The following is a 27,483-nucleotide window of genomic DNA, read 5'->3' as shown; positions in this document are numbered from 1 at the left end:
CCGAGCCAACTTGTATATCTTGATCTTTGAAAAATCAAATGCAACCTCATATTACAGTAATATGTAGATACCCAGGGTCTGGGACAGGGAAGTGAATAGTTCTACCATAATCTGCCTGTGTTCAGGACTCTTTGAGAGTGTTACATTTACTTACAAGCACCACATTTTAAAAGGACATCAACACATAAGAACATTTGGAGATGGGCAGTGCCTGTGGCTCAGTGGGTAGGGCGCCGGCCCCATTCACCGAGAGTGGCGGGTTCAATGCTGGCCCTGGCCAAACTGCAACAAAAAAACAGCCAGGCATTGTGGTGGGCGCCTGTAGTCCCAGCTACTTGGGAGGCTGAAGCAAGAGAATCGCCTAAGCCCAGGAGTTGGAAGTTGCTGGGAGCTGTGTGACATCACAGCATTCTACCAAGGGTAATAAAGTGAGACTTTGTCTCTACAAAAAAAAAAAAGAACATTTGGAGAAAGACTGACATGTTGCTGAGGGCCCCAAAAAAGGTGTTAGAAGAATGATTAAAGGAATTGAAGAAGTTTGCCTTGGAAAGAGAAGGCTTAGAGAGGGCTGAGAACTATTTTCAAATATTTGAAGGACTGTCATGTTCTAAGATGAATTAGATTTACTTGGTGCAGCTCCAAAGACCTGACTCAGCACTATGGTGGTTAAAAGTTAGTTCAAGACAGATCTCAGGCTCAATAGGAAGAAATTTCCAACAACTAGAGAGGATTCCAAATTAAGCAGAAGTGAACTCCTTGTTATTGCAAGAATTCTGGCTGACTCCGCAGCCAAAGAGAATTCTTACCTGGGTGATGCCTGGCTCTCAAAGCATCCCCTCTGTCTGACTGTACGATCCAAAAAGTGTACCAATGTTTCTTTTTGTAAGAGGCAATGCACTTCTGTCCCTTGTGACCTTCTCGACTTAGATTCTGAAGCAGATGAGAGAACTCAGGAAGCAGAAATGCAGGGCAGATCTGCCTTTGAACGGCCTTTTTCCAATTAGTAAAATCTTTCCCTGGTGACTCTTTGACTTCTTTTCTTACCTGATAGCCTTCATTTTGAATTCATTCTTTGAGAAAAAATGTCTAGGCAATAAATTCTTTGAGATTTTACATGATTCACCTTACAAGTCCCATGGTATATTTAGAACCTGACATTTTCCAAAAGAGGTCAGGATTTTTTCCTCTGAACATTTCAAATGCAATTTAAACAGACCCATGTTTCCTTCATTCAGCAAACATTTATTACATGTTTGCATTTTAAACAAAAAAAGAAATGAGTCATGCCATCCCAATAGGGGCTTGCTTTACCCCATCACCTAGAAACCTGCCCCCTTCAGGCCCTGGATTAAGGCTAGAGAGAGGGTCATGACTCAGGCAAAGGTGAGATTAGGACCAAGGACATTCCAAGACACTGTAGGCTGATGGGCAGGAACCCAGCCTAACCTACAGGGCCAGAACTGCTGTCAGGGGCAGCTCTGCCAAGGGCCAGGCTGTGCCACTCTTCTAAGCTTTATAGCCAAGGAGGTGCCATCTGTTCCCTAGAATCCACAGACATTCTGTTTTCGTGGAAATCTGCTCCCCCCACCCCAGCACCTTGGCCTTTTATAGTACAAAGCCCCAGCAGAACACAAAAGCAGAGGTTCCCTGCTTCTCTCCTCATCTCCAGCCTGGCTGTGTCTGACCTGCTTTCTCCAGGAAACAAATCCATCTTTTCCTCTGCCCCATCCTCCACAGCCCTCTCTTGTCAAGGGTCTAGGTATGGTCTCCCCAGTGAAGCTTATCTTCTGCCATCTATCACTTTCCTCTATGGACCACTGCTCCTTGGACCCAGAGAAGGCATAAGGTCCCCCCAGTGTGCTCTTGGGAGCCCCCTGGTCTCATGTATCTAATTCCATCACAGCCTCCACCTGATTCCCCTCTGCTCTCCTGGAAAAAAGCCACAACAGCTTCACCACAGCCCTTGATGCCTTTTGCCAACTGCCAAGTATTTTTTTTTCCTCTGACAGTTCTCTCCTTCCTTCCTCAGGCAGGCTTGGGGTGCACTTCACCCAGGAGGGTATGGTTAATGGTGTCAGGAGTTTAGGGTAATGAGTGTTATCACTGTAGTTTTTTTGGTTTTTGTTGTGTTTTGTTGTTGTTGTTGTTTTGACACAGAGTCTCATTTTGTTGGCCTGGGTAGACTGCTGTGGCATCATAGCTCACTGTAACCTCAAATTCTGGATATGAGCAATCCTCTTACCCCAGCCGCCCAAGTAGCTGGGATTACAGGCTCCTGCCACAATGCCCAGCTAATTTTTTTCTATTTTTAGTGGAGACAGGGTCTCACTCTTGCTCAGGCTGGTCTTGAACTCCTGAGCTCAGGCTACCCACCTGCCTTGGCCTCCCAGAGTGCTAGGATTACACTAGTGAGACACCACACCCAGCCTTCCACTGTCTTCTCTGATTTGACCTCCATCTGACTTCTGGCATGGATAGTGCTGTCCATTCAGGCTGAGAAAGTGAGGGCAGACATGGAGGCCTGCTGTGTTCCGGGAGGCAGAGCATACATAGATAAAAGTTTGGAGTCAGCTGAGATGGAGAGATAAAGGCTGCCTTCCTCAGTGTTCCTGGCCTTATAGCTGATGCGACCTCACCCGCCTTGCTTCATAATAATGGGAATGATAATCATACTGCAGACTATTTCTCTGTCTAATACTTGTTATTGTAGATACTGTGCTTAGCTCTTTATATATATGATGTTATTTAGTCAAACATTTAATACATTATATAGAATTCCCTCTCCCTGGTAGACTTTCCTATTACTTTCTCATCAATATGTTGTATCCTTTACTTCAGACACCCAGGTCCATACTAATTTCTTCCAAGAAATCAACCAACGCCAGTTTTTCACCCCCTTGGCACTCATTTATGTGGGTAGACATTTAATTGGCAGTAGTACATGGTGAGTGTCCCCATTGTATTGAGCACCCTTGGGGGCCAGATGAGGTCTCCTGCTTTCTCTGAGAACACCTCCACCCTGCCCTATCCCCAGCACCCACCTGAGGGGGTTGTAGATGCATGAGAGCTCAAAACTGCCTGAATAGTTTAAAAAGAACTGAGCACTAGCAGCAGATACCTCCCACAACTCTAAACTGTCAGACTGATCTTGGCCTTGAGAGCATCTCTTCACCCCCTGATGTAAGCCAGACCTAGAGGGGAAAAGAGATTTACTACAGGTTACACAGCAAGTTAATGGCAGAGCTGGGCTCAGAGTCCTAGCCACCTAAGTATTTGAAAAAAGTAAAGTCTGGAGAGAGAGAAAGACAAATCTCAGTAGCATTGGAGTCTTACAGGGTCCCCTGGCCCAGCCTGTCAATTTCCCCTCCTGCCTGCACAGCCCTCCCCCACCTTCTGCCAAGCTGCCAAAGGGTCCATTTAGCTGGAGACAGCGGGCGGACGGGTGGGCGGGCCAGCTCGGAGAGCCCAGGGTAATTGCCTATAATGAAAGCTCCCACAGCCTTTGTTCCTGGGAGCGATTGTACGTTTGGGGTTGTGCGCAGAGGTCTGTGTGCACTTGGGAGCTGGTGCCCAGAGACCTCACCCTTCCTTCCAGCTGCCACAACTGGTCTAGCACAGTGTCCTTCCAGGAGTCACTGCAGCCTCAGCTGGGCCTGTCCCTTTTTTTTTCATGACTTTCTAGCTGCTTGGACGGTGCACAAGCCTGGGGAGCCCTGTGTATGCCACTGAGCTTCCAGGAACCAGTAACCTCAGCTTCAGAGGGACCCCTTCCCTGTGTGTATACTCATGGCTGCATGATTGTGCTCACCAAGGGCAAGGACCGTGGCTGGGCAGAGGCCCGAAGGCCTGGAGTTCCCAGGAATCCCTCTGCCCTATGGGTGATACATGTTCCTGAGAGTGGGTAGCATGTCAAAGAGCATCATCTGGCATCAGGCATCCCAGTGCTCTTGGGGCTCCCTGCCAGCTGACTTTACTTAGAAGGCTGCTGCCTGCTGGAGTGCGTGCATGGGCATGTGCAGGGAAGAGCCCCTCAGGGGGCCGCAGAGTGCCAGCAGAGGAGAAGAACCATGCTCTAAGAGAGTTGTTAAGCCAGTGGAGGGGCTCTGGGGCCAGAATAACCTCTGCCATGAGTGACCTCTCCTTCTTGGTCCCATAGGTTGCAAAAAGACCAGGAACCAGGGCCCTTCCCCCAGGGTAGCTGGGCCCTTGATGACTATTCTGAGCCCCCTGCTGAGACTGAGGAGAGCTTCTCCTGCATGGGTAAGTGTTCTGGGGAAAGACTTCCTCCTGGGATCTGGGGGCCACTGGGCTAGAACTATTCTTATTGCCCATATGGAAGAAGAAGTCACCTAGGCTAAACAGGTTCTTACCTTGACAATGAGACATTGACCTTTGAATTGCACTTTGAGTTCTCACTTTGCTTGACTCGACCCAGGATTGGTTCATCAAATCCAGAAGCACTTCAGGGCCAGGATAGGAAACTGGCAAGTAGGTACCGCATTCATCAATGCTCAGGTTGTGGGAGTCACTCTGTGTGCGTCACATGTGAGGTTACGACTGAATGGTAACAAGCTAGGGAAGAACAGCCAGTCCTGACCAAGTCCAGGTTAAAAATGAAGGTCCTGGGTGGTGCCTGTCACTCAGTGGGTAGTGCGCTGGCACTATATACTGGGGGTGGTGGGTTCAAACCTGGCCCTGGCCAAATTGCAACAACAACAACAACAAAAAATTAGCTAGGCGTTGTGGTGGATGCCTGTGGTCCCAGCTATTCAGGAGGCTGAGGCAAGAGAATCGCCTAAGCCCAGGAGTTGAAGGTTGCTGTGAGCTGTGTGATGCCATGGCACTCTACCGAGGGCAATAAAGTGAAACTCTGTCTCTACAAAAAAAAAATAATGAAGGTCCTAGGAACCAAAGAGGCAGTCCAGAGCCATCTGGGTGGCTGCCTGCCAACTCCGTCTTCTCCCAGGACCACTTTTAATCGGTCATTCTCACACATGTCCCCTTCTGCATGTCATCCTATAGTCACAAGGTATCACCTGAACCTCAGAAATGTGAGGTTCACCAAGAAAATCCCTAAAACTTGAATACAATGATGTTCATTCTGGGCAGAGACTACCAGGTGCACAAAATCTCTGAATGAATGGGTGAGTGAAGGAGTGGGTGCTTTGTCTGTCAAAGGCCAGGCCCTCAGTGGGTCAGATTCTAACTCTCAGCAACACTTAGGGATGTATGTTGATTTTCTTGTAACGTTTTTTAAAAAAATACCTAGAGGATGGTTCTGACCCACACCAGAAGTACAAGAGATTGCACACTGCAGGGAACCAGCTCTATCCTTTAGTTTCCCAGACAAAGAGAAACTTGACCCAAGAAAATTATTGAGAGGCTGGGTGCAGTGTGGCTCACACTTGTAATTCTAGCACTCTGGGAGGTCAAGGCATGTGGATTGCCTGAGTTCAGGAGTTCAAGACCAGCCTGAGCAAGATAAAGACCCCCATCTCTAAAAATAGCCTGGCTTTGTGGCAGGTACCTGTAGGTAGTTTCAGTTACTTGGGAGGCTGAGGCAAGAGAATCACTTGGGCCCAAGAACTCGAGGTTTGTGTGAGCTGTGACACCATGGCACTCTACCAAGGGCAATGAAGTGAGACCCCCATCTCAAAAAAAAAAAAAAAGAAAAGAAAGAAAAATTATTGCGCTTGCTGTTTGAAAACCTGAGACTGCCAAGAATATTTGTCTTATAGCTCTGTCTCAGTTCCCTGCTCCAGGGGGCAAAGTTGGGGCTTAGAACACAGCCTGAGTCTGAGATCATTTGACACTGATGTTATACACTCCTGTCTTCTCTGTCCCCTGCTGGGCTGGGAGGGGGTCATCCTCTGGGCCTGGGAGAGGGACCCTTTTGAGCCCTCTCTGGCCATGGTCTACAACCAGGAGCCACTGTAACCCTCAGAATAGAGCAGCAATATTCACTTTTCCATGGCACATCTTGTGGAGGAGGGTGATGGGGTAGGCCATGTACAAAGTGAGCCATCTCTTCCCACAGTGAGTATACACCCAGGGGACCCAGGGCATGGCAGGGGACAAAAGGAAACCAAATTTCCCTGGCACTGAAAACCCATCAGAATTAGCATGTGGTAACCAGGAAACTATGTGGAGCTCTATTTTTACATTTGCAGTTTTGTTAGTGTAATGGCTTCCTTATGTGTATACCACACTGTTCAGAGGCTAATGATCTCCATCCACCTAACCAGGCACTCGTTCATGATTAGCATCTGATGAGTTGCTGAGAGGACTTTTACTTTTAATATCTGCTGCAGATGGGTGTTAGGATCCCCCAGGCTTGTCAGCTGGAAGACTATCCTCACTGGCTAGATCTGAAAGGGTCTGAGAGATCACAGGTTGGGTTGCACTGTGGAGCAGAACGCTAATGAACTTTTGGAGGTGGGCTTCATATAAGAAAGTGAGAAACACCAGCTTCCTCCAAGGCTCCTAGGGGAAGGGAACAGGGTTCACAGCACTGCCTCTGCTCTGGCACTAGCTGGTTGTCAAGGTTGTCATCTTTGCCGAGGATTCACCAAGCTCTTTGACAGGCTGGATGGAGAGAGAGATTTGGGATTTGCCTGCTTTGTGGGGGAGCTTGCACGCTTTGGAGCTTGAAGAAGACAGAGAAGAAAAGAAGAGATGAAGAGAGGAGACAACTGAATGGTTTCATTTTACACCTTGCTCTCCCACCCCCAAACTCACTCAGGGAATGACATGACTTGTTCATTCATGTGTTCTTTCATTCAATCAACAAGTCATCAGGGAGTGTTTGCCTTGTGCCAAACCCTGTGCTTGACATTGGGGTAAAAGATATGAAGGCCAGGTACAGTAGCTCACACCAGTAATCCTAGCACCCTGGGAGGCTGAGGCAGGAGGATCACTTGAGCTCAGGAGTTCAAGACCAGCCAGAGCAAGAGCAAGACCTCCATCTCTACAAAAAAATAGAAAAATTAGCTGGATGTGGTGTGGGCATCTGTAGTCCCAGCTACTTGGGAGGCTGGGGCGGGAGGATTGCTTGAGCCCAGGAGTTTGAGGTTGCTGTGACCTATGATTGTGCCACTGTATTCTAGCCCAGGTGACAGAGTGAGATTTATTTAAATAAAAAATACAAATGGTGATTTGACCTGCCTTTAAGGAGCTCATCATCTAGGGATTCACTCCAGTGAGACTTACCTAGAGAATTTGCTAGGATCTGGAAGCCTTGCACAGCAGCTTGCCCCTGTAGGGTTGGGAAGGCAGCCAGTCAGTCCTTCCTCTCTCACTAGACCTGAGGACAGCACTAGACTTCTCCCCTCACCTTGTTGAAGGAGAACTGGATGCCTTGGAGAATACCTTATCATATATTTATCTTTTTCACAAAATTCAGCACAGTTATTTATCATTGTCTATGAACTCATCTTGTTCCCCATCACCTACGACAGTGCCCGGCGATCAGTGTTCAGCAAATGATTGAATTGAGTGAGTAAGGAATCCAAAGTAAGCAGTCATAGAGTCCATTTAGCCTCTACAAGCCTGTTCCTTGCTCTACAACTGAGGAAGAGCAACCAGTCTTTCCAGTGTTTCTCTGCTCTTTTCCCAATATGGTCCTCTCCAACCTTCAAGCTCACTGAATCTGGGGGAGAGTGCACAGGGTCCTTGAGGGGAGCTAGAGAAGGTTTGGTACTCACTCTGCCTGGACTCTGGAAAGAAAGTCCAAACAAGACTTTATAATCTTTACATAGCAAGAAGAGAACTTCCCACGATGACTTGCCTCCAAGCAGGGTGTTAGGGTGGCCTTCATATGTCCCAAAGGCTGTTAATATAGAGCTGCTCCTTTTGCCTCTGCCCTGGGGCACATGTAGACATGCCCAGCCCACAGAGGTTTGGAGGAATGGCCTGTCCCTCCTAGCCTACCTGGCTTTGCGGATGAGAGCCCAGCACTGATCCCATCTGCTCACAGTCCCTTTCACTGCTGTCAGCACCAGGCAGTGCATAAACCACCATCGAATCTTAATTTGGACAGCCCAGGGAAGCCAGGGCTGACATTACTGCTGCCCACGTGTGTGAGACTGTGTGTACAAGGACTGGGAAAGGTCACCCGAGGTTTACACGGATTTCTTAATTACTTCCACTTTGTGGCATGTTTGAATGAACACTAAGTGGACACATAATGAAGGGATCTTTTCTCATCACAACATGTGTCATTGGAGAACAAGCCAGAGCCTCCTCCCTGCCTCCTCACACGAGGGTTGATATAAATATAGAATGGGAGGGCTGATGTGGAGTTTGGCCTCACACTGGGATTGTTTTGCTTTTCTTCCTCTTTATTCTCCTTTGTTGAGCAGACTCCATCTTGTTATGTTTTTTTTCTTTCCTTTTTTTTTTTCTGTTTTAGACAAGGAAGGCCTTTCTCTGTCTTCCCGGCTGGGGGGCAATGGCATGATTATAGTTCACTATAACCTCAAACTTCTAGGCTCAAGTGATCATCCTGCCTCAGCCTCCCAAGTAGCAGGGACTATAGGAATGTACCACCAAAACCAGCTGATTTTTTGACTTTTTGTAGAAATGGGGTTTCTTACTCTTGTTCATGCTGGTCTCAAATTCCTGACTCAAGCAATCTTCCCACCTCTGCCTTCCAAAGTGCTAAGATTACAGGCATGAGCCTCTCTACCTAGCCAGGCTATCTCCATCTTGAAGCCACTGTTAAGTTTTTCATGTCTTATGGATTTGAAACAGAGCAGGGTGAGTCATCATTCTAAGAAAACTTGCAAGGCTGGCGTACCCTTGCCCAGGGCAGGAGCAAGGTAAAGTAACTGTACTATCTAAGAGAGGAATTTGTTCTGAGCCCCTAAATGGGTTCCAGCTCAATGGTGCAGTCCCACCTGGCTCTTCTTGGAGTTTAAGGCCAAATCCAAGTCGCCCAGGACTACAAATGACTTGGAATGCAAGAACAAAGGAGGTCATGTTTTAGTAAACTTTATAGATAACCCAAATGTGGCTTCATTTTTGATGGGGAAAGATGAGATTCAAAGAGAAGTGACTTTTTTTTTTTTTTTTTTTGAGACAGAGCCTTAAGCTATTCCCCTGGGTAGAGTGCCGTGGCATCACAGCTCACAGCAACCTCCAACTCCTAGGCTCAAGTGAGTCTCCTGCCTCAGCCTCCCCAGTAGCTGGGACCACAAGCGCCTGCCACAATGCCTGGCTACTTTTTGGTTGCAGCCATCATTGTTGTTTTGGTGAGCCCAGGCTGGATTCGAACCCGCCACCTTAGGTGTATATGTGGCTGGCGCCTTAGCCACTTGAGCCATAAGCGCTGCGCCAGGAGAAGTGACTTTCTCAAGATTGCACGGTGATTTAGCAAATGAATCCAAAACCAGGACGACTGCCTCTGACTCCCCAAATGTTAAGATAATCCAATAGCAATAATGGCTACTATGTATTAAATGCCTACTGTGTTCAGGGGACAGTGCTAGGCACTTTATATAAAGCCCTTCATTAATATCTTATGTAACCCTTGAAGATGGTATTATTATTCTATGTTATAGACGAGAAAACTCAAACTCAGAAAGGTTACATAAAACTTGTCTGAGGACATGTAGCTAGGTGCCAGGATTCAAACCCAGGCTTGTCAAAGGGTCTCACTCTTCTCTTTCTCCCCCACCTTCCCATCTGTGCTAGTGCTCATTGTGTTAATTCCATTCTGTCCAGGCTCAACTCATTCCTCCGACCTCTGCCAAGTGGTGGGAAGAAAATGGGATCAGTGAGCCACAGCCCCTCCTGCATCTCCCTCAACCTGAGCAGGCCCCAGGATGTCACTGGCATCTCTGTCACTCCCAACCCGTATCATTTCATGGTGAATTCACACCACTATGTTCCCTGCCCTCTAGGGACTTTCAGGCCAAGATGAGCCTTTTGTCCCAGCCATCCGTGGAGAGAAGATGTGCAGACAATTGACTAGAAAGGAGACCAAGTTCAGGGGTTGATAGTGGCTATGTTCTCATGGCTTGAGCATGTCAGTGCCACTGTAGGGCAGAGGAGGCCTGGGAGTGTGATAGTCTCTGGAGACTGTGTTTAGATAAACAGAGCAGCCATCTGAGACTCAGTAGACTTTTAGGACCTGGCCTGGGAGGTCCTAATCATACTAATAGCAGCAGCTGACACTTGCTGCAGCTTACTGTGAGTCAGGCTTTGTCATAAACACCTGTAATCCTTCTAACTGGATGAAGGTTGGACCCAACTTCCTAGCTATGTTTCAGCTTCCTTACTTGCTAGCTGTGCAGCTTTGGGCAAGTCATTTAATCTCTCTGTGCCTCTGTTTCCTTGGTTGTAATTGGGAGTGAGAACAGTACTTTCGTCAGAGGGTTTTGTGAGAATTAAATGCATTGATGTAGATAAAATGCATAGAAGAATGCCTGGTGTGTAGTAACTGCTTGTTACTATGTTTTTGGTATTATTTATTATTAAGGGGAGTGCTATTCCGATCAGGCCCACTTTACAGGTGAGGAAACTGTGGCATAGATAGGTTAAGTGATTTGCCTAAGATCGGCCAGCCAGGATTTGAATACAGGCAGCCAGTCATCAGAGGTAATGCTCTTAGCCATATCTTACTGGAGGGGAAGATGTCTCAAGCCTGGGCATGCCCCAGGGAAACTGAGAGAGGCAGCAGGATGACAAGCCTGGCAGAGCCCAACATTGGCTGGGGTGGGGGGTGGGGTCATAGAGGAAGAGGCCAGGGAAGTGTCATCTGAGGTACTTGCTGGAGGGATTTGAAACAGAAACTGCAGAGATCTGGATTCTATTTCTTTGGAGAAGGGAGGAGACTGAGTGACTTCTCAAGACATTTGGCTGGGAATGGGTTTTGTTTCTAGGCAGTGAACTTGATCCAGTAGGAGCCATCTTAGTAGAGTATCAAGAATAGCAGAGGATGGACAGCCTGGAGTCCCACTTTCTCATGACTACCCTTAGCCCAAGCCCTCCTCAAACTGCTCCCACTCTAGAAGATGTGTGAGTTTTTGCAACTGTGAGTGCTTGAAATACAATATATGGGGTTGGCAAGGCCTAGCTTCCCATTTTCCTGCTGTGCTGAGAAAACTGGGGCCTCTGTATTGCCCAACTCCAGAGTGAGTAGAGTGGCATATCTGCTTGCCAAATTTTTTTTTTTGAGACAGAGCCTCAAGCTGTCCCCCCTGGGTAGAGTGCCGTGGCATTACAGCTCACAGCAACCTCCAACTCCTGGGCTCAAGCGAGTCTCTTGCCTCCGCCTCCCAAGTAGCTGGGACCACAGGCGCCCGCCACAACGCCCGGCTATTTTTTGGTTGCAGCCATCATTGTTGTTTGGCGGGTCCGGGCTGGGGATTCGAACCCGCCACCTTAGGTGTACGTGGCTGGTGCCTTAGCCGGTTGAGCTATAGGCGCCGAATTTTTATTCGGCTTGCCAAATTTTTATTAAACACTTACTATGTGCCAAATTTTTATTAAACACTTACTATGTGCCAGGTGCTATTCTAGAAGCTTGGACTACATCCATGGACAAAATAGCCTTTGCCCTTATGGGGCGTATGATATAGTCTCCAGCTGTGCAGTGCACACCCGGTACAGATGTACATGATCTACATACATGGTGACCCAGGAGAAGCCCCACCCCTGGAATATGTCTCCCACCCCAAAGAGCAGGAGGAGAGTTCTGGCTCCATGACACTTCCTGGAACTATAAACAATAGTCTGTGGGCCACTCTTCTCTCCCCCAGTCCTTGAGCAGATAAAAGGAAACTTTCCTCTGTGGTTTTCCTGGAGCATTACCCCTTATGCCCCATACCTGTCTATCCTCCTGACAGGTTTTTGGACATTCAGTTCCCCAACCTGACATGAGCTATCAGTCCTTTTCAGGAAACCCCAATGCCTTGTTTAGTTTTGTGTGTGCCTGTGGGCCATGGGACAGTCCTGAGAATAAGGATACTTACGGAGAGGTGGTCTGGTGAATAGCGCTCTCTCCAGATCATACTATCCCATACAACTTCAGAGGTAGTTATACCAGGAACTGTGGAGCAGTAGGAAATGTCAGCCATAGACGGTAGAACTATTTGCTAAACTTTCACAACTGCTGCTTCCCTACTTCTCTGGCCAATCCAGACAAGCCTCACTCAAGTGGGACCCTAAAGACATAACTTCTCAGGTCTTTGCCCTATGCCTGGACAAAGGTTGGCCAGCCTTCCTCATGACTTCTGAGCAAGGGTCTCCCTGGGAAGGCCCAGGGCAGATGGAGAGCCTGCAGGGAGCTTTATGTTGACTGCTGGCTCCAAAGCCAGTCAAGGTCAAGGCCATAGTTTCTCCCTCTAGCACCACTGAAAGGGCAGAAATTGGAATCTATCATCTCACCTCCCCCACCCCCTTAGTAAGAGGATTAAGGCCTTTGCTGAGCAACTTCTTCCCATCCCCCACCACAAGGCTGCCCAGCAGGCTAATACAGAAGGAGTTCTGGGGAGAGGCAGTTGAAGAGATGGTGGTGACACAGATACAATAGTTAGCCAGTGAGTGCTGAGAATTATCCCCCAGTTACAATATTCCTCCTTTAAAAGGACGAATAAATCAAAACCTTCCCTTCCTCCACGTGGTTCCCAGGTGGTGGGAGTCCTCAGCTTCAGAGGGGCTAAAGAGAATTAAAAGTCACGACCCAGGAAAGGTCAGTGAGTGTGGAGTTAATGCACCCCAGAGCAGACAGCCCAGGGAGGAGAGGAGAGCAGAGAAATGCTGAGTTATCCCTTTTCTCAAGAAAATTCTTCCCTCCACAGAGGGCAGGAGCAGGAAATGAGAGTGTGCTGCAGCACGAGTGACTGAGGTCAGATAGATAAGAGAACTTCCAGGCAGGAGGCAGCTCAGCCAGAGTGGAAGTGGTGGGAGAGCAGCCTGAGGTTCAGAGTCCAGGGGCAGGAGCTGACCCCATGAGCTCACTGCACCCTTCCTGCAGAAGAATCTGGGTTTGCATGGGGGCAGGAGCAGACGCAGAGGTGGCAAGCTCCTTGTTATGACATCATGCCCTGTGAAACATGAAGTTCTCAGCATAGCATTGAAACTCCCACCCTTCACACTGATGAATATTCTTAACATTTGCAGAGTAATTTTTATATGCCAAGTAATTGCCAGTGATTATTCTATTAAAATTCATTGAAATATGAGTCCACAGCATTCCTCTGTTAAGTTTAATGCCTTATTTTAAAACCTAACAAAACCCTAATAAAGCACAGAGGTGCCAACTGAGAAAATGAGTGTAGCCACAAAATGGGAATGTTTTTCTCTCCAGGATATTAAAAAGGCCAGGTTTCCTTAAACCAGTTGTCCCGGATGGGTATCTGTAACTTTCTGGAGTCAAGAACCTCCTTAAAAGCTACTTGGGAGGCTGAGGCAAGAGAATCGCTTAAGCCCAAGAGTTTGAGGTTGCTGTGAGCTGTGATGCTATGGCACTCTACCAAGGGCAACACAGTGAGACTATCTCAAAAAATAAAAATAAATAAAAATAAAAGAACCTACTTAAAAACCTGATTGATATTACATTATGTCTCCCCAGATATAAATGGACATATTCATATTTGGTTTATACAGATCTTGATGGTTGGGTATATGGACTCCTGAATCCAATCTGTGAACACAGATTAAGAAGTTCTATTCTGGGGTAGTGATGTCATCACTGCATTGGCAAGACAACCAGGGATTTGGGTTTTGTGTTTTTCTTCATCGGGTTTTTGGGTTTACTTGGCCCCTAGTGAGGTAAGAGGATTTTATACAGATGCTCTAAGACAGAACATTGAGTAAGAATATCTTTAAGGTCCCATTTCACATTATTATTCAAGTGCCCTTACCCAATTCTGCATGAACAGGCCGTACCAGAGGATACGTGCTCACACAAGCAGCATGGGCATAGCCACAGGCACACACACTACCTTCTTCCTTTGCCTGCCTGAAGTTCCCTCGCACGGCCTGTGGTTGCCATGACAACTGATCTGGGCAGATCCTGGTCTAAGGGTGGTGTACCTGGGTGGTGCAGAGCTCATCTGGGGCCCAGTGTAATGGCCACCTCTGCAGTGTGTATGGGACAGTTGCCATGGCAACATATAGAAAAAGAACATGTGGGAAACATCTGGACTTCTTGTCCTGGGCTCCTTATTAGCTCAAGGAGCAGAGGGATATGATTTTAAATGAGCACAATTTTAAACAGAGTACCATAAATTGGGTATTCTTCTCCTCCCTGTTGGAAGCCCATGAGCAAAGGAAATAGAGGTTCTCCAGTCCCCACCCCCACATCATTTCTTACATGACCAGTTGTAGTACATAGATTGTAGGTATTTGCTTAAGGCCACACAGCAAGTCAAGAAGAGAACACAGGACCCAAGATTTAAGATTAGGAAAGTCCCCAGGAGGGGCCTGAACTTCTGGGGATTATCAGATCCACTAATGGTGACCTGGACCCCAGGACAGGTGTCATGGAACTGAAGTATGAAGGGACTGGCGGTGCTACAGACCATAAGCTCTGTCCAAAAATTAATTCTTCAGCCTATCCTCATTCCCATCATTGTGTGACCTGGTCTTAATGCAGTCCTAGACCCATGTAGAGCTCCAATAAAACAAGTGTCTGGGTTACAGGAGCTTCAGCAGGACAGGCAGGGCCTTCCCTCTCACTCTCTACTCCCCTTCCAGTAGCCAGTCCCCCTTTCTCTGCCAGAATCCCAGACTTTCTTGCTATAGGGGTCATATACTTCTTGACTGCATTGTATCACATGCAATTATTAAGCAAGTCCCCAGAGCACAGCTGCCTGAAGTCACAAGATGTGGGACACACACAGACTTGTATTCAAATTCTGATTCCACCAGCAGCCTGCTGTGTGGTCTTGGGAAAGTGTATTTCTCATAAAAATGAGGGTAATGGTAGTCTCTGCTTCATAGAGTTTTATGAAATAATGCATGAGATGTGTCTCAAGAGGGTCACGTGCAATAGGAGGTGCTTAGCAACTTTAAGATCACTTGCCCTTCAGGTCAACAAGTCTTAGTGAGCCCTTAGTAACTATCCTAAGCATGGGGGCTTATAATTTAGCTTGGCAGGAGAAGATGTGTCCCAAGGATGAAGCAGGCAGAATGTGACTACTGGCCCTCTGGATGGAAAAGGCAAAGAGCAGTTGGGATGGGTAGTCAGAGAAGGGTTCCTACAAGATGCAGCGCTGAAGCTGGGCCTTGAACAGTCAATTGGGCTTGAATTCATATAAGAAAAGGCAGTCAGCAGAGGGCAGGGCAAAGCAATGCAAAGGTGGGGTCAGGGGCATTTAGAGGAAAGCATTAGAGGGCAAGTTTACCAGGCAGGTGAAACCAAAGTGGTGAGGGGCTTGAGTACTGTCTATTACCCAGAACCAGCCTCTGTAGCTGTCAGGTACCAGAAGGTAGGGAAGGACCCATCCTTTCCTGGGAGTCCATTTGGGTCACTGAGTCAGAGATACACTCCCCTTGGAGTTCTGGCTTTAACAGAATAAGGGGGATTCTCAATGACTTCCCTCCTCAGAAGAAGAGGAAGAAACCCAGTGCCTGTTGCACACCTCCAGGCTCCCCTGCTGAGCATCCAGGGTCACAGGAAGACAGGGCTCATGTTTTAGACCAGAAGCCAGGACACTTGGTAGGACTAAAAATAGCAGCCCAACTCTAAGTCAAACCTTCCCCTCCCTGGGCCAGGGTAGAAACCCATGGCTAAAGTGGGGGCCAGTTCTTTGAGCTTCGGCTCCTGTTCTCACCTCCTAAGTTTGGAGTAGGCCCTCAGCAGCCCTCAGCCACAGTTCCTACTCCCTCTGGGGCCATGCAACCCAGAGCACCTGGCCTCTGAAGGGAGGGCCTATGTTCCCTCCTGGCCTTGGGGAGCCCCCTTCTCTAGCTGCAGGCACTGGGCTTTAGGCTCTGGTCCTGTTTCCTTGGGTGACTAGAGGTGACTTGTTTTCTTCTCAAGCCTCATCTCTGTCCTGTCCTTTCACATGATAGTCAGGCTCATTCCTGCTCCACCCCTGCCCTGTTGGTGGAGGGAAGATATGTCCAGGCAGCTGTGAGCGCTGAGGAATGTGGACTGTGGCTTAGAATTTATTTTTTGGCATTTCCACCCTTCTGGAAGCTCCTCTGAGATGGTTGAGCCAAAGGCCAGACTGAGGCTCATGACCCCTGGCTGTACTCCCAGCCCTTGTTTTGCTCAGCGTCATTTTCCCTAAGAGACAAGAAGACAACGTATCTTTCTCCTGAGCCCACATGCTGACCTGTGGCTCAGAAGAAAACTCTCCAACTCCTGAGCTCAGGGAGTCTCCTAGGGTCAGAGCTGGTGAGCTATGGCCCTGCAGAGTCCACATAAATGTCTCAACAACCAGTGTCCTGACAAAACAGAGGTAGTGACTGGGCCGGCAGGAAACAAGTAGACCAATGTAGGTGGGCTTTCTATGAGCCACCAGAGCAACTATGTTGGACCCCTGTGTCTACTGTCCCCTTTTCTTCTACGAGAATGGGGTGGTGCTCAAGTCCCATTTGGAAGTACTACCTATGCCAGGAAGCCTGGGTTGTGAAGACAGCTTGCCCAGTTTTGCCCCTGTCTCCTAGCAGTGCAGTAAAACTCTTCCCATACTTCCGATCAGACCAGAGAATTGGGAGCATAAGAGTGTCTCAGCCTTGAATGCCCCAAGGTCATTCTCCTGAAGAACTGGAGCTTCCTTCAAAGGGGTAGGAGAGGGCTGGCTGGCCTCCCCTCTGGCCCAGGGCTGCAGAGAAGAGAGAAAAGATGTTGCTGGGACACCATCCCAGAAGCCTGGCTTCCATTCCACACCAGCTGCACCATCTCTCACCACGGGGTATTAAGAGGTCACTGCTGTTTACAATCCCCCACACATCTGTTCCGCGTCACGCATTCATTCATTTAATCAATCGTCATTCACCAAATATTTCTGAGCGCCCACTATGTGCACAGAGCTGTAATGGAATTCTGAGAAAAAGTTCAACCGAAGATGGACCCTTGGGAAGCCCTAAGGAGTGAATGATGAATGATGGCCCTGATGTTAAGAAATTATTAAAGTGGCTACAGTGAACTGCATGGGGAGAGTCAGGGATGGCATCCTAGAGGATGTACATTTGGCCTCCAGAAGGACTAGGGAGAAGAGAAGACTCAAATCTTTCCTCCAAAATGAGCTCCTCTTGAAATCTTCCCCATCTTGATCGATGGCAACTCCTCTCTTTGAGTTGTCCGAGCCAAAATCCTTGGGGAGAATCTTGATTCCTCCTTTGTCCACACACCCACATTTGGCCTATCAGCCAATTCTAATGGCTTCAAGATATATCCAGAGTGTGACCACTTTTCACTACCAGCAGCTGTCACCCAGTCCCAAGTTACCATCATCTCTCACCTGGCTGACTGCAACTATTTCTGCCCAGGAGCCCAGCAGTGTGCTCCCCACACAGCAGCCAAAGTGACCCTTTCAAGAGGGAAGCTATGTCATGTCACTCTCTGCCCTAACCCTGACAGTGGCTCCCATCCCACTATGAGCAAATGGCCAACTCCTTGTAGTTAGTAGCCTAAAAGGCCCTCTGCACACTAGGCCCCCATTACTTACCTCTCTGACTTCCTCCCCTGCCACTGTCCCCCCTACCCCCCTTCCTTTTTTCCTTAGCCTCACTGATCTTGTTTTCCTCAGAAAATACCAGGCACATACTCCCTGAAGGCCTTTGCTCTTCAGCAGTCTGTTTCTTCTGCCTGGAAATCTTTCCTCTCTGATACCCAGGTGGATTCTGCCCTCTTTCCCTTCAGATCTTTACTTAGATGTCACCTCAGTGAAGCCTTCTTTGCTTTCACTCCTGACCCTAGATACTTCGTATTCTCATTTTTGCTTTGTTTTTTTTTCTCTTAGTACTTTTTAGGAGCTAGCATTTCTATCCAACTTCTTGTCTGTCCCTCCCACTAGAATATAAGTTCCAAGAGGACAAGAATTTTGATCTGTTTTCTACCATGTCCGCCAGCACCTATCATAACCAGCACTGAACAAGGTGTGAACAGGAGGATCTTGTCATCTGGATGCAGACAAGACTTTGCACTTAGGCATCAGCTAATTCAGCAACCTCTAGCCTGGCCTTGTGCACATTTGGGGTACCTGCTATTAGGTGGAATGACACAGTAGAGGGCTTTCCACAAAGGTGGAGGTGTGGAATCTGCAAGGGAGGCGATGAAGAGACTTTATCTTGGGGATGTAAACAGGAAAAACTTAAATAAGTGCTTGTTCCTCAGTTGGACTGGTCCTGGGCAGGCTAAGCTTGCAGAATCATGTGACTGGGTTCCTAGTCCTTACTCTCCAGATCTAACTGTGGGCACAGAAATCAAGATTCCCCCCTCCCATTCCCTGGTCTGTGCTTAGCCCTGGAGGGAACCAGGTGTGGCCTCACCTGCCTACTACTCCCTCCCTCAGATCCTGCCTTCTTCCCAGGTCATTTTTCAAAGTAAACAGGGCTAGGCTGCTCCTACCCCTCTGTTCTACCTTCTCTTCTCTTCTACTGCTCACCCCCCAGCTCTCCTAACCCAGTCCCAATAGGCAGAGCCCCCAGACCCCACGCAGACACTGTGATACATCCGTTTCTAATCACAGGGGTGTGAGAATGTAAAATCACACAGCATGCCTTTCCTTGGCTGTATGCCTATGTCTTCATTCCTCAAATTGCTTTAAGTTATTGGTCAACAGATGTGGTCAAATCACTCATCCTATCTCCAGCCCAGAACCTGCCAATGTCTTTGGAGAGAGAGGAGTGGAGAGATGAGCCAGTCTTTGGGAAGCTGGGGATTGGAAACTTTCATGATTCCAAACCAGCCTCTTTCTCCACCCACTTTAGAAACTGGGCAGGATCCCCCTAGACAGGTTAATGACATCACTGGCACACACTGTCTGCCCACCCAGGCTTCCTCATCACCCAGCCCCTCTGTTGACCGCTGATTTTTGATTACAGCATCTCTCTTCAGTGAACAATTCACAGCTTGTGGGTCTTGCAGGTTGGGAAAGAGGAAAATGGCTGAGTGGGAAGGGCACAGGGCTAGGTTTGGGGATAATGTGACAGGACAGGTCCCTTTCTTTTTAGGAATCACTCGAGGAAACATTCTGTACATATTGGCTTTATTGACTGATGCTGGAATGGCTGTTGCCAGGGTAGCAGCGCTCCCACTGCAGTAGAGGATAGTGGGAAACTCAGGGGATGTGAAAGGAATCAAAAAAGAGTCAGATAGAAGGAGAGGTTGGATTAGGGAGCACTGGAAAGTTCCTGGATGCCCAATGACTATTTAAAGGGACTACCACCTGCCCATGGCAAGACCCTTTAAAGAATGACAGTGGGAAAGTGAGCAGTATCTTGTGTGGACAGAGCGGGGTCACTCAAGGGGATCAGCCCTGAATAAACTCACAAGATGTGCATAGGAAGTGTTTTCTGTCTCATAAACTGACAGGTGACATTTCATGCAGGAGGGAGTATGGGGCACTAGGTTTAGATAGTGGGGAGGAGGCTGTGCCTCTCCTCTGGACAACTCTCTTTTCTTCTCAAATTTCAGGAGCTGTTTATTGAGGGAAGCAAAAGGACTTGGGATTTGGGGAATAGGATATCCCATGAGAGGAGGTATGAGGAACAAAGAGAGATAAAGAAAAGGGAAAGAGGGACAGTGCCTGTGGCTCAGTAAGTAGGGTGCTGGCCCCATATACCCAGGGTAGCGGGTTCAAACCGAGCCCCGGTCAAACTGCAACAACAACCAAAAAAAAAAGAAAGAAAAAAGAAAGAAAGCAAGAAAAAGAAAAGGGAAAGAACTCAGCTATGGCTCATATGGAGGCATGAGATAAGCAGGAAGGGAGGAAGATCAAGTCCCAGGGCAGCAGACATCCAATGACAAGGTGCAGTGAACAGAGCAACAAGTGGAACAGTGGTGGTCCATAGCAACTCGAAAGGCTTTGAGAGGAGCTAGCCTATAGACATGGGTATCAGGGATGAGGAGCCAAATTAAACCATGGGAGGGAGCACCAGGTTTTGCCCTCAGCACAATACACTGGGTGGAACGGGTCACAGTGGAAATAAGGTTTTTCAGCTAGGATGTTAACCAGTTAATTTCTCATTGTCTACTAAGAACCTGAATTTATATGTGAGAAGAGAACATAGAATAAGCAAGTATGGATATAACCTGGTAAATCAGAGGATAGCAGACCTCAGATTTTCAAATTGCTATTTTTAGGAAGAGTGAGGTTCCCACGTGACTGAATTAGGGGTGTCTTGTGTAAATTAGAGAATGATCGATGAGTAAGGAAGAGGACTGTGGAAATGATGCTTTGTAACTTCATTACAAGTGACCTGTGGGATAGGAGAGAAGAGCACACCATGCTTATGGAAAGATTTGGTTGGCTCAGCGCCTGTGGCTCAAGTGGCTAAGGCGCCAGCCACGTACACCCAAGGTAGCGGGTTCGAATCCAGCCCTGGCCGGCCAAACAACGACGGCTGCAACCAAAAAATAGCTGGGCGTTGTGGAGGGTGCCTGTGGTCCCAGCTACTCAGGAGGCTGAGGCAGGAGACTCGAGACTTGAGCCCAGGAGTTGGAGGTTGCTGTGAGCTATGATGCCATTGCACTCTACCCAGGGGGACAGCTTGAGGCTCCTGTCTCAAAAAAAAAAAAGATTTGGCACCAAAAGTGGGGCTTGATCTCTTACTTGAGCAGCTGGGATCTTGTGTTTGTGCATCAGCACGAGTACCTCATGTGCGCCCAGAGAGGGAGTCCCATGATTGGCCTCACCCTGTGCCTGCCCAAGTTCTGGCATGATACCACTCACATCCCTTTAACCAGTTCCCTGTTTGTCATTTCCTATTTGCAGTCTACCCCTGAGGTACCTAAATGCTGGGCACAGGCCTCTGAGGCCAGTCTACATTGTTCCCTCTGCCACAGGACCTTCTGGTAAATCTTTGCACCCAACTCCTTTCCTCCACTCCTTGGAGGCAGTGACTATTGTTGTTCCTGCAATTAGAACACACACACAACTATGTCTGTCTGCCTGTGATGAATATGTTGATGTGTATGATACTGCTTTTCACAGGGACAGGATTATTATCCTGTGTCTTTTGTTGTCTGTTTTATATTCCCTGCCAGACATTTGAGTTCCTTGAGGGCAGAATCTCCCTCTTTCCCTGGATATCCAGGGCCTAGCCAATGGTTCATGCTTTTACCAAATAATTCTCTGCTTGAGAATTCTATGTTCTCAGTATTGTGATAAGCACATCCTCTCTGCTAAGACCTCAGTCCTTGCAGATTTTATAGTTTCTCAGTCCAGCCCTGGATTCATGTCAGGCAGAGTCCTGGGATACCACCAGGGCCTAAGAGTCACACAGGGTATAGACACAGTAGATAAGACTTAGGGCTCCACATCCATTTAAGCAACACAGTTGCAACACCTGCTTCCATACAAGGTGCTAAGAGACACAGTTCTGCATGGGGAGAACTCCTGTGCTGGTGGGGAAGATAGACACATATACAAATACCTCTCACACCACTCAGGCTGTGATGATTAGTGCTAGCACAGTGAGTGAACCATGAGACTTAGACACAGGGTTTAGATTCTAGGGGGTGGGGTGGAGGAAGGAGAGGAAAGAGGTAGAAAGATGAAGCTGGGGGAAAGGGTGAGGAGATAGTCTGATGGTTAGCACATTCTGGCACATAGGGATATACAGTCCTTAGTGTGTGCTCCATCACAGGCCTGCCTCTTCTGAAGCAAGCTTTGCTTTCAGAGAATTCCCCTCTACTTTTTTTTTTTTTCTCCTCATGCAACCTGGCCCTGATTTGGGAGGCCATAGGAGGATTGGCAGTGTCCCCTCTACTGAGGTATAGTCCTGGGCAAACTGCTGCCTACTCCATCTGGTTTTTGTTCCTTCTCCATCCTGTCCCCCTGAGCCCAGGTGGGAGGGAAGGGAGAAGGCCTAGGGAAACGTCTTTTTAAATTGTTCTTAAGCTCTCTGGCAGACTAAGGACCCAGGGCTAAGCCTCTTCCTGACTGCCTAGGTTTGACAAAGGGCTTTACAGTTCCAAAGCCCCCTTTTACCAGTAAAGCTGGAATTATAACAACCATAAGGGAAGACAGAGGGGTTCAGTGACTTTGACAAGGTCATGCAGTCAGTTAGAATAGGAACTTATACTCCTGATCCCAAGTCAACCCTGGGGCCCTGTTCGTCAAAGCCACCGGTGTCCTATCCCTTATCCCATACCTTCTGGGCTCAGGAGGGCAACCTTGGGCCTCAGAGACTGAAGTAGGGTAAAATTGGGAGTTTCCGGGGGGAAAACCAACAATGGTTTGGGGTGGAGGGTGGAGAATTAGCAACCTGGATATTACTTCCTCACCCCTCTCCCAACATCTCTTCCAGATCCCATAGGCCCACTCTCCTTCCCTCACCCCTTGCCGCTTTCTCTCAGTCCCTTTTACCTGCACCCCTACATCTCAGCAGAGCTTTCCCGCGGACACGGCAGGGGGCCACCCGTGCCTTCGGAGAACCGGAGAACCCGCCCCGCCTTTGCGCAGAAAGCAAGAAAAACTGGTCCGATCCTTTATCTCCCCCTAGCCCCCGCTCATCCGCCCCTGGAGCTCCACACGCAGATACCTCCCCCTCCCGAGCCAGAAATAGACACACTCTCTCTCCCCCACCTCCCTCCCCTTGCGCACACTCCTCCCCTCCTCCTGTTTGCTCCCCGCCTTCCCTTTCCCTCCTTCCTCCACTCTGAGCTGCAGGCTGCAGTCTTTACTCCGGCGAGCGGGCGGAGTGCGGCGAGGGCGCTGCCCGGCAATGCGCTGCCGGCAGGACTGACAGGCAGGCATGTCGCGGGCCGGGAATCGGGCATCGAAGCACCTTCCTGCACCAGCCGAGTCGCCACAGGGCTTCTACCCTTCCTTTGGCTGATTTTAAAATTTTAATTTGTATTTTCCCCGCCCCGCCCCTTTTCCTCCGACCCCGCCCCATCGCTCCACGGTTTCCTTGCTCTTTCCTTTTTCCTGGCTTTCTTCCTTGCATTTTTTCCCCTGCCCCCCCCTTGACTTTCCTCCTTCCCTCCTCCCTCACTCTTTCCCGCTTCCTCTCCCCTTCTTCCTCGGTTTCTTTCGTCCTTTCTCTCCCCTTACTCCCTCCCCTGCCTCCTCCTCTCGGCGCTCCCGCCCCCTGCACCCCCCTCCTGTGCCTGCAGACGCGCGGATCGTCCATGCGCTCCTTGCGGGCAGAATGCTGGGCAGCAGCGTCAAGAGCTTGCAGCCCGAGGTGGAGCTGAGCGGTGGCGGCGGTGACGAGGGCGCGGACGAGCCGCGGGGCGCCGGCAAGAAGGCGGTAGCGGCGGACGGCAAAGGCATGCTACCCAAGCGCGCCAAGGCGCCCAGTAGTGGTGGCGGCATGGCCAAGGCCAGCGCTGCTGAGCTGAAGGTCTTCAAGTCCGGCAGCGTGGACAGCCGTGTCCCCAGCGGGCCACCCGCCTCCAACCTGCGCAAACAGAAGTCGCTCACCAATCTCTCGTTCCTCACAGACTCGGAGAAAAAACTGCAGCTCTATGAACCTGAATGGAGCGACGATATGGCCAAGGCGCCCAAGGGCTTGGGCAAGGTGGGGTCCAAAGGCCGTGAGACTCCTCTGATGTCCAAGACTCTGTCCAAGTCAGAGCACTCGCTCTTCCAGGCCAAGGGGAGCCCGGCTGCTAGCGCCAAGACCCCTCTGGCTCCGCTTGCTCCCAGCTTGGGAAAGCCGAGCCGGATCCCCCGAGGACCCTACGCGGAGGTCAAGCCGCTTAGCAAGGCGCCTGAGGCGGCCGTGAGCGACGACGGCAAATCGGATGATGAGCTGCTTTCCAGCAAGGCCAAGGCACAAAAGGCCTCCGCTGGGCCGGTGCCCTCTGCCAAGAGCCAGGAAGAGCGTGCCTTCCTCAAGGTGGACCCAGAGCTTGTGGTGACGGTGCTGGGCGACCTGGAGCAGCTGCTCTTCAGCCAGATGCTGGGTAAGTCCTGCCGCCCCGCCTCACCCCGCCCCTGGCTTTCTCCAGCCCAGCTGCTGGGGAAGATGAGGGGAAAGTGAAGCTCCCTCCCTTTTCCGCTTCCCATAGGCTTTATTGATCACCGGTCAGGTTGCGAGGGGCATTGCTCACAGATGTGCAGAGCTGGCCCACCTCCAGATGCGCATGGCTAAAGTGCATCTTAAAGATGTTACCCTGCGGGAGCCCAGGCTCTGCTCTGGCCTGCCTGGGATGAGGCTGGACAATGGGGCGGGGTGTCACAGGTTCTTAGAAATAGAGTCCATTAGCTTCCTTTTTAAAGCCGCAAATCCCAACATGGCAAAATCTGCGGCTGTTGGAGACCTCAGTTGTGGTTTGGTCTGCACTGGACAAGAGAGCATCCTGCATTACCAGGGGAACGTCCGGTGAGCGTCCGGTGAGAGCCCGGATCTAGAGGACAGATGTTGGGAGAGCAGATGTGAGGGCTGGTTGGCCCTGGAACACAGCTGAGGCTCCACTTCCTCTGTGGATCCCGGGTGGGAGCTCGAGTCGGATTTCCCGGGTGTGGGGGTTCTGGCAAAAAGAAGCCTTTCGGGCTGGGGGGCGGGCAGGCTGCCAGCTGAGCGCATCTGGATGCTTGTCCTATACCTAGCCCTGGCTCTGGCCTCAGCTCCTACATCCGGTCCACACCCCAGGTCTTTAGGGCTTGTGGAAAGGTCTGGACTTTTGCACGGAGACTCCTGGTTGACCAGGAAGCCTTTGCCCTTTGGCTAATGGTAGCCGAGCAGGCGGGAAGGGAGGAACAAAGCTTGCTCCGCTAGAGGAAGCGCTGAGAGCTGCTCCATTGTTCTCTGAGTCCGTGCAAAAAAAAAAAAAAAAACAAAAACAAAAACAAAAACCCGAGCGGGCCCCGGAACTGCGTCTGCTCTCCCGGAGAACCCCTGCCCTAAGAGAGGGATAGATTGAAGATGTGCTGGACACAAGGCTGCCATGACTCTGGAGCCCGCCCGGGCCATGCTGGGGCCGCAGGAGGAGGATGGTGAGGCCTAGAGCCCAGGCAAGCCGCCTTGGTTGCACTGACTTGTTGCGGTGACTAGGATGTGGGTCCTCCGGCACCAAGGGACCTGAGCTTCCCAGGTACTCGGCAGGCTGCCGGCCCGCTGGGGGCTGGGAAGGGGCGTGTCCACACGCGTGTGAAGGGGCGGGACCGAGTGACGGGCTGCAGGCCGAGTGACCGGCTTGGCAGTGGGGATGGATGGACACGCTCGCCTGGCGGCCCTGGAGAATGGAAAGAGAAAGGGTGGGGGAAGACCGGTTGGCTTGCTGCAATCTTCCCAATGACCCCCCGATCCCGTTGTGGGCCAGTATAAGGGTTCCCTGATCAGAGGCGAGGCAAGGATTTGGACCTCCAAATAACCAGTCCTCATATCCAAGGTGGTTGCAGAGGGGCTTTGCAGAAGCAATAAGGAATCTGGACGAGTGCGAAAAGGGAAGAGCAGCCATTTGCTTCTGAGAGCCCCTCCTGAAAGTGGGGATGGGGTAGATGGGTGCAGCTTTATTCTGCAAAAGGGGCTGTGCTTGGTGCTGGGTTGATCCTGTCAGAGGCCCTATCCTCCAGGAGCTTACAGTCTAATGGGGTAAGACAGGAAATAATGGGAAAAAAAATTCTAAGCACTAAAGATGGTTATAGAGAGAATGAAACTGTACCATATGATAGAGAGGACCTGGAAAGGGTGAGGGACTGTCAGGGGCACAGAATAGCAAAGGGCAAGACTTGTTTTCAAGGTCAGGGCTTTACCTGTTTGGGATGACTTAGCTAATCTTGTCCAGACTTGAAAGTCCTCACCAGGTGCTAGCTGCCCAATGAAGCCCTGTTAGTTGCTTTTCAAGAGGTGATAACCACAGAAACCCTGACAAATAGTTCTGAGCTGGCTGGGGAGTGCGGAGTAGGGCAGGAGGGGAGAAGCTGAGCCCTTATTCCAGCTCAGCAGTGGGCCCTTCTCAAAGCAGTCTTACACAGAGCCCCTTAACAACCTTGGAGATGAGAAGAGAATGGCACCTCTGCTCCCCAGTTGGGGAAACACAGAGTCAAACAGGTTGAGGACCTTGAAGTCATCTCTGAGTTAGTGGTGGGAGGGAGGTCCTGCATGTGTCTCCAGAGTGCTAAGACACAGCTCTTCCTGGGAGGCCTGCTGAGAGAGGGAGACTCAGTAGGTAAAGAGGAGCCATACCAGGGCTGTGACTATTGGGGGCGGGCCTCCAGAGCTGACCCACAGAGGGGCTGTGGGGCTTAGCTCTCTGGTGGAAGATCTGCCAAACAGCTGAGGGGGGTTGTTTCAGGCCCTAAGAGGGCAAGGCTTCATCCCATATAGTGGTGGGGTGGGGGTGGGGGTGGGAGTGGGGGGCTGGTGCCCTCCAAGCAGAGCTTTTCTCTTATGTGAATGTGGGGGTGGAAGTCAGACAGCCTGGGGAGAGAGAGGGGATAACAGAGGGGATCAGCCTCCCAGAGACCTTGAAAGGTTCCAGGTGTTAGGATAGGTTTCAGGGAAGTGCAGGGTGGCCTCTGGGGACAAGAATGGCTGGCTTGATGTTTCAGGATGGGGGTGAAGACACTGGGTATTTGTCACCACTTGTGAGGCTTGGTGTCCAGTTATTCCCACTGCCTGGTACCAACCCATACCCATGAAGCTACCAAAACCCAATTTCTGAGGCAAGGAGGGGGATGAGGCAGCCCTAGATCAAAACCTTTCTGGAATAAAGGGGAAAATCTGAAACCTGATCATCCCCTTCCCAGAAATCAGCTGGAGTCCCAGGTGGTCTAGGTGGACTCCTTGTCCCTTCCCTAATAATCGTGGAAGCTACCAAGTAGCTGGGGTTTCACTGGAGGAACCCTAGAAATTGAAAATTGTGGTTGGATCCCAAGGGGAAATCGGCCAATTCTAGGGATCAGATGCCTTTGCACCCTGGCTCAATATTCACATCGGGCAGTTTGGCTCCCAGAAAAATGTCTCCCAGGCCCTTGGCTTAGGTCTGGGGCTAAGCTGGAGGTTGAATTCCTGAGTTCTCTATCCAGAAGTTCTAAGCTCTGTGATCTCCTCTAAGACTCAATTCCTTATCTGTGAGTGGAAGAGACCCTCCCATGGCTCATCCTTATAGTGGGGGAAGGGTATATAGATTAAAGTGAGCAGACATTGAAAATGTCCCAGATAGGTTAAAGAGAACCTATATTTATACAGAGCAATTAAATACAAATGTACCTTTACTTCTAATGATAAACCCATTGTAAGTTGGAAATATAATAAGTCAAAATATATATATATATAGGTATATTATATATACCAAGCCTCAAGCTGTCCCCCTGGGTAGAGTGCTGTGACATCATAGCTCACAGCAACCTCCAACTTCTGGGCTCAAGCGAGTCTCCTGCCTCAGCCTCCCAAGTAGCTGGG

General features: G+C 49.7%; 1 protein-coding gene across 1 annotated transcript in view; it reads left to right on the top strand.

The window, feature by feature from the left end:
• Positions 1-27,483, top strand: part of NAV1 (neuron navigator 1) — a 187,442-nt gene that overhangs the window by 2,461 nt on the left and 157,498 nt on the right. Inside the window, exons 2-3 of the mRNA XM_023514587.1 lie at positions 4,157-4,260; positions 23,246-24,040. Of these exons, the coding sequence (XP_023370355.1) occupies positions 4,157-4,260; positions 23,246-24,040 (899 nt within the window). The remainder of the gene's footprint in view (positions 1-4,156; positions 4,261-23,245; positions 24,041-27,483) is intronic.

The sequence above is a fragment of the Otolemur garnettii genome, unplaced genomic scaffold, assembly GCF_000181295.1.
Source record: "Otolemur garnettii isolate 467f Iridium unplaced genomic scaffold, OtoGar3 scaffold00055, whole genome shotgun sequence".
In the NCBI taxonomy this organism is placed as follows: domain Eukaryota; kingdom Metazoa; phylum Chordata; class Mammalia; order Primates; family Galagidae; genus Otolemur; species Otolemur garnettii.
This window is presented reverse-complemented; position numbering and strand designations above follow the sequence as displayed.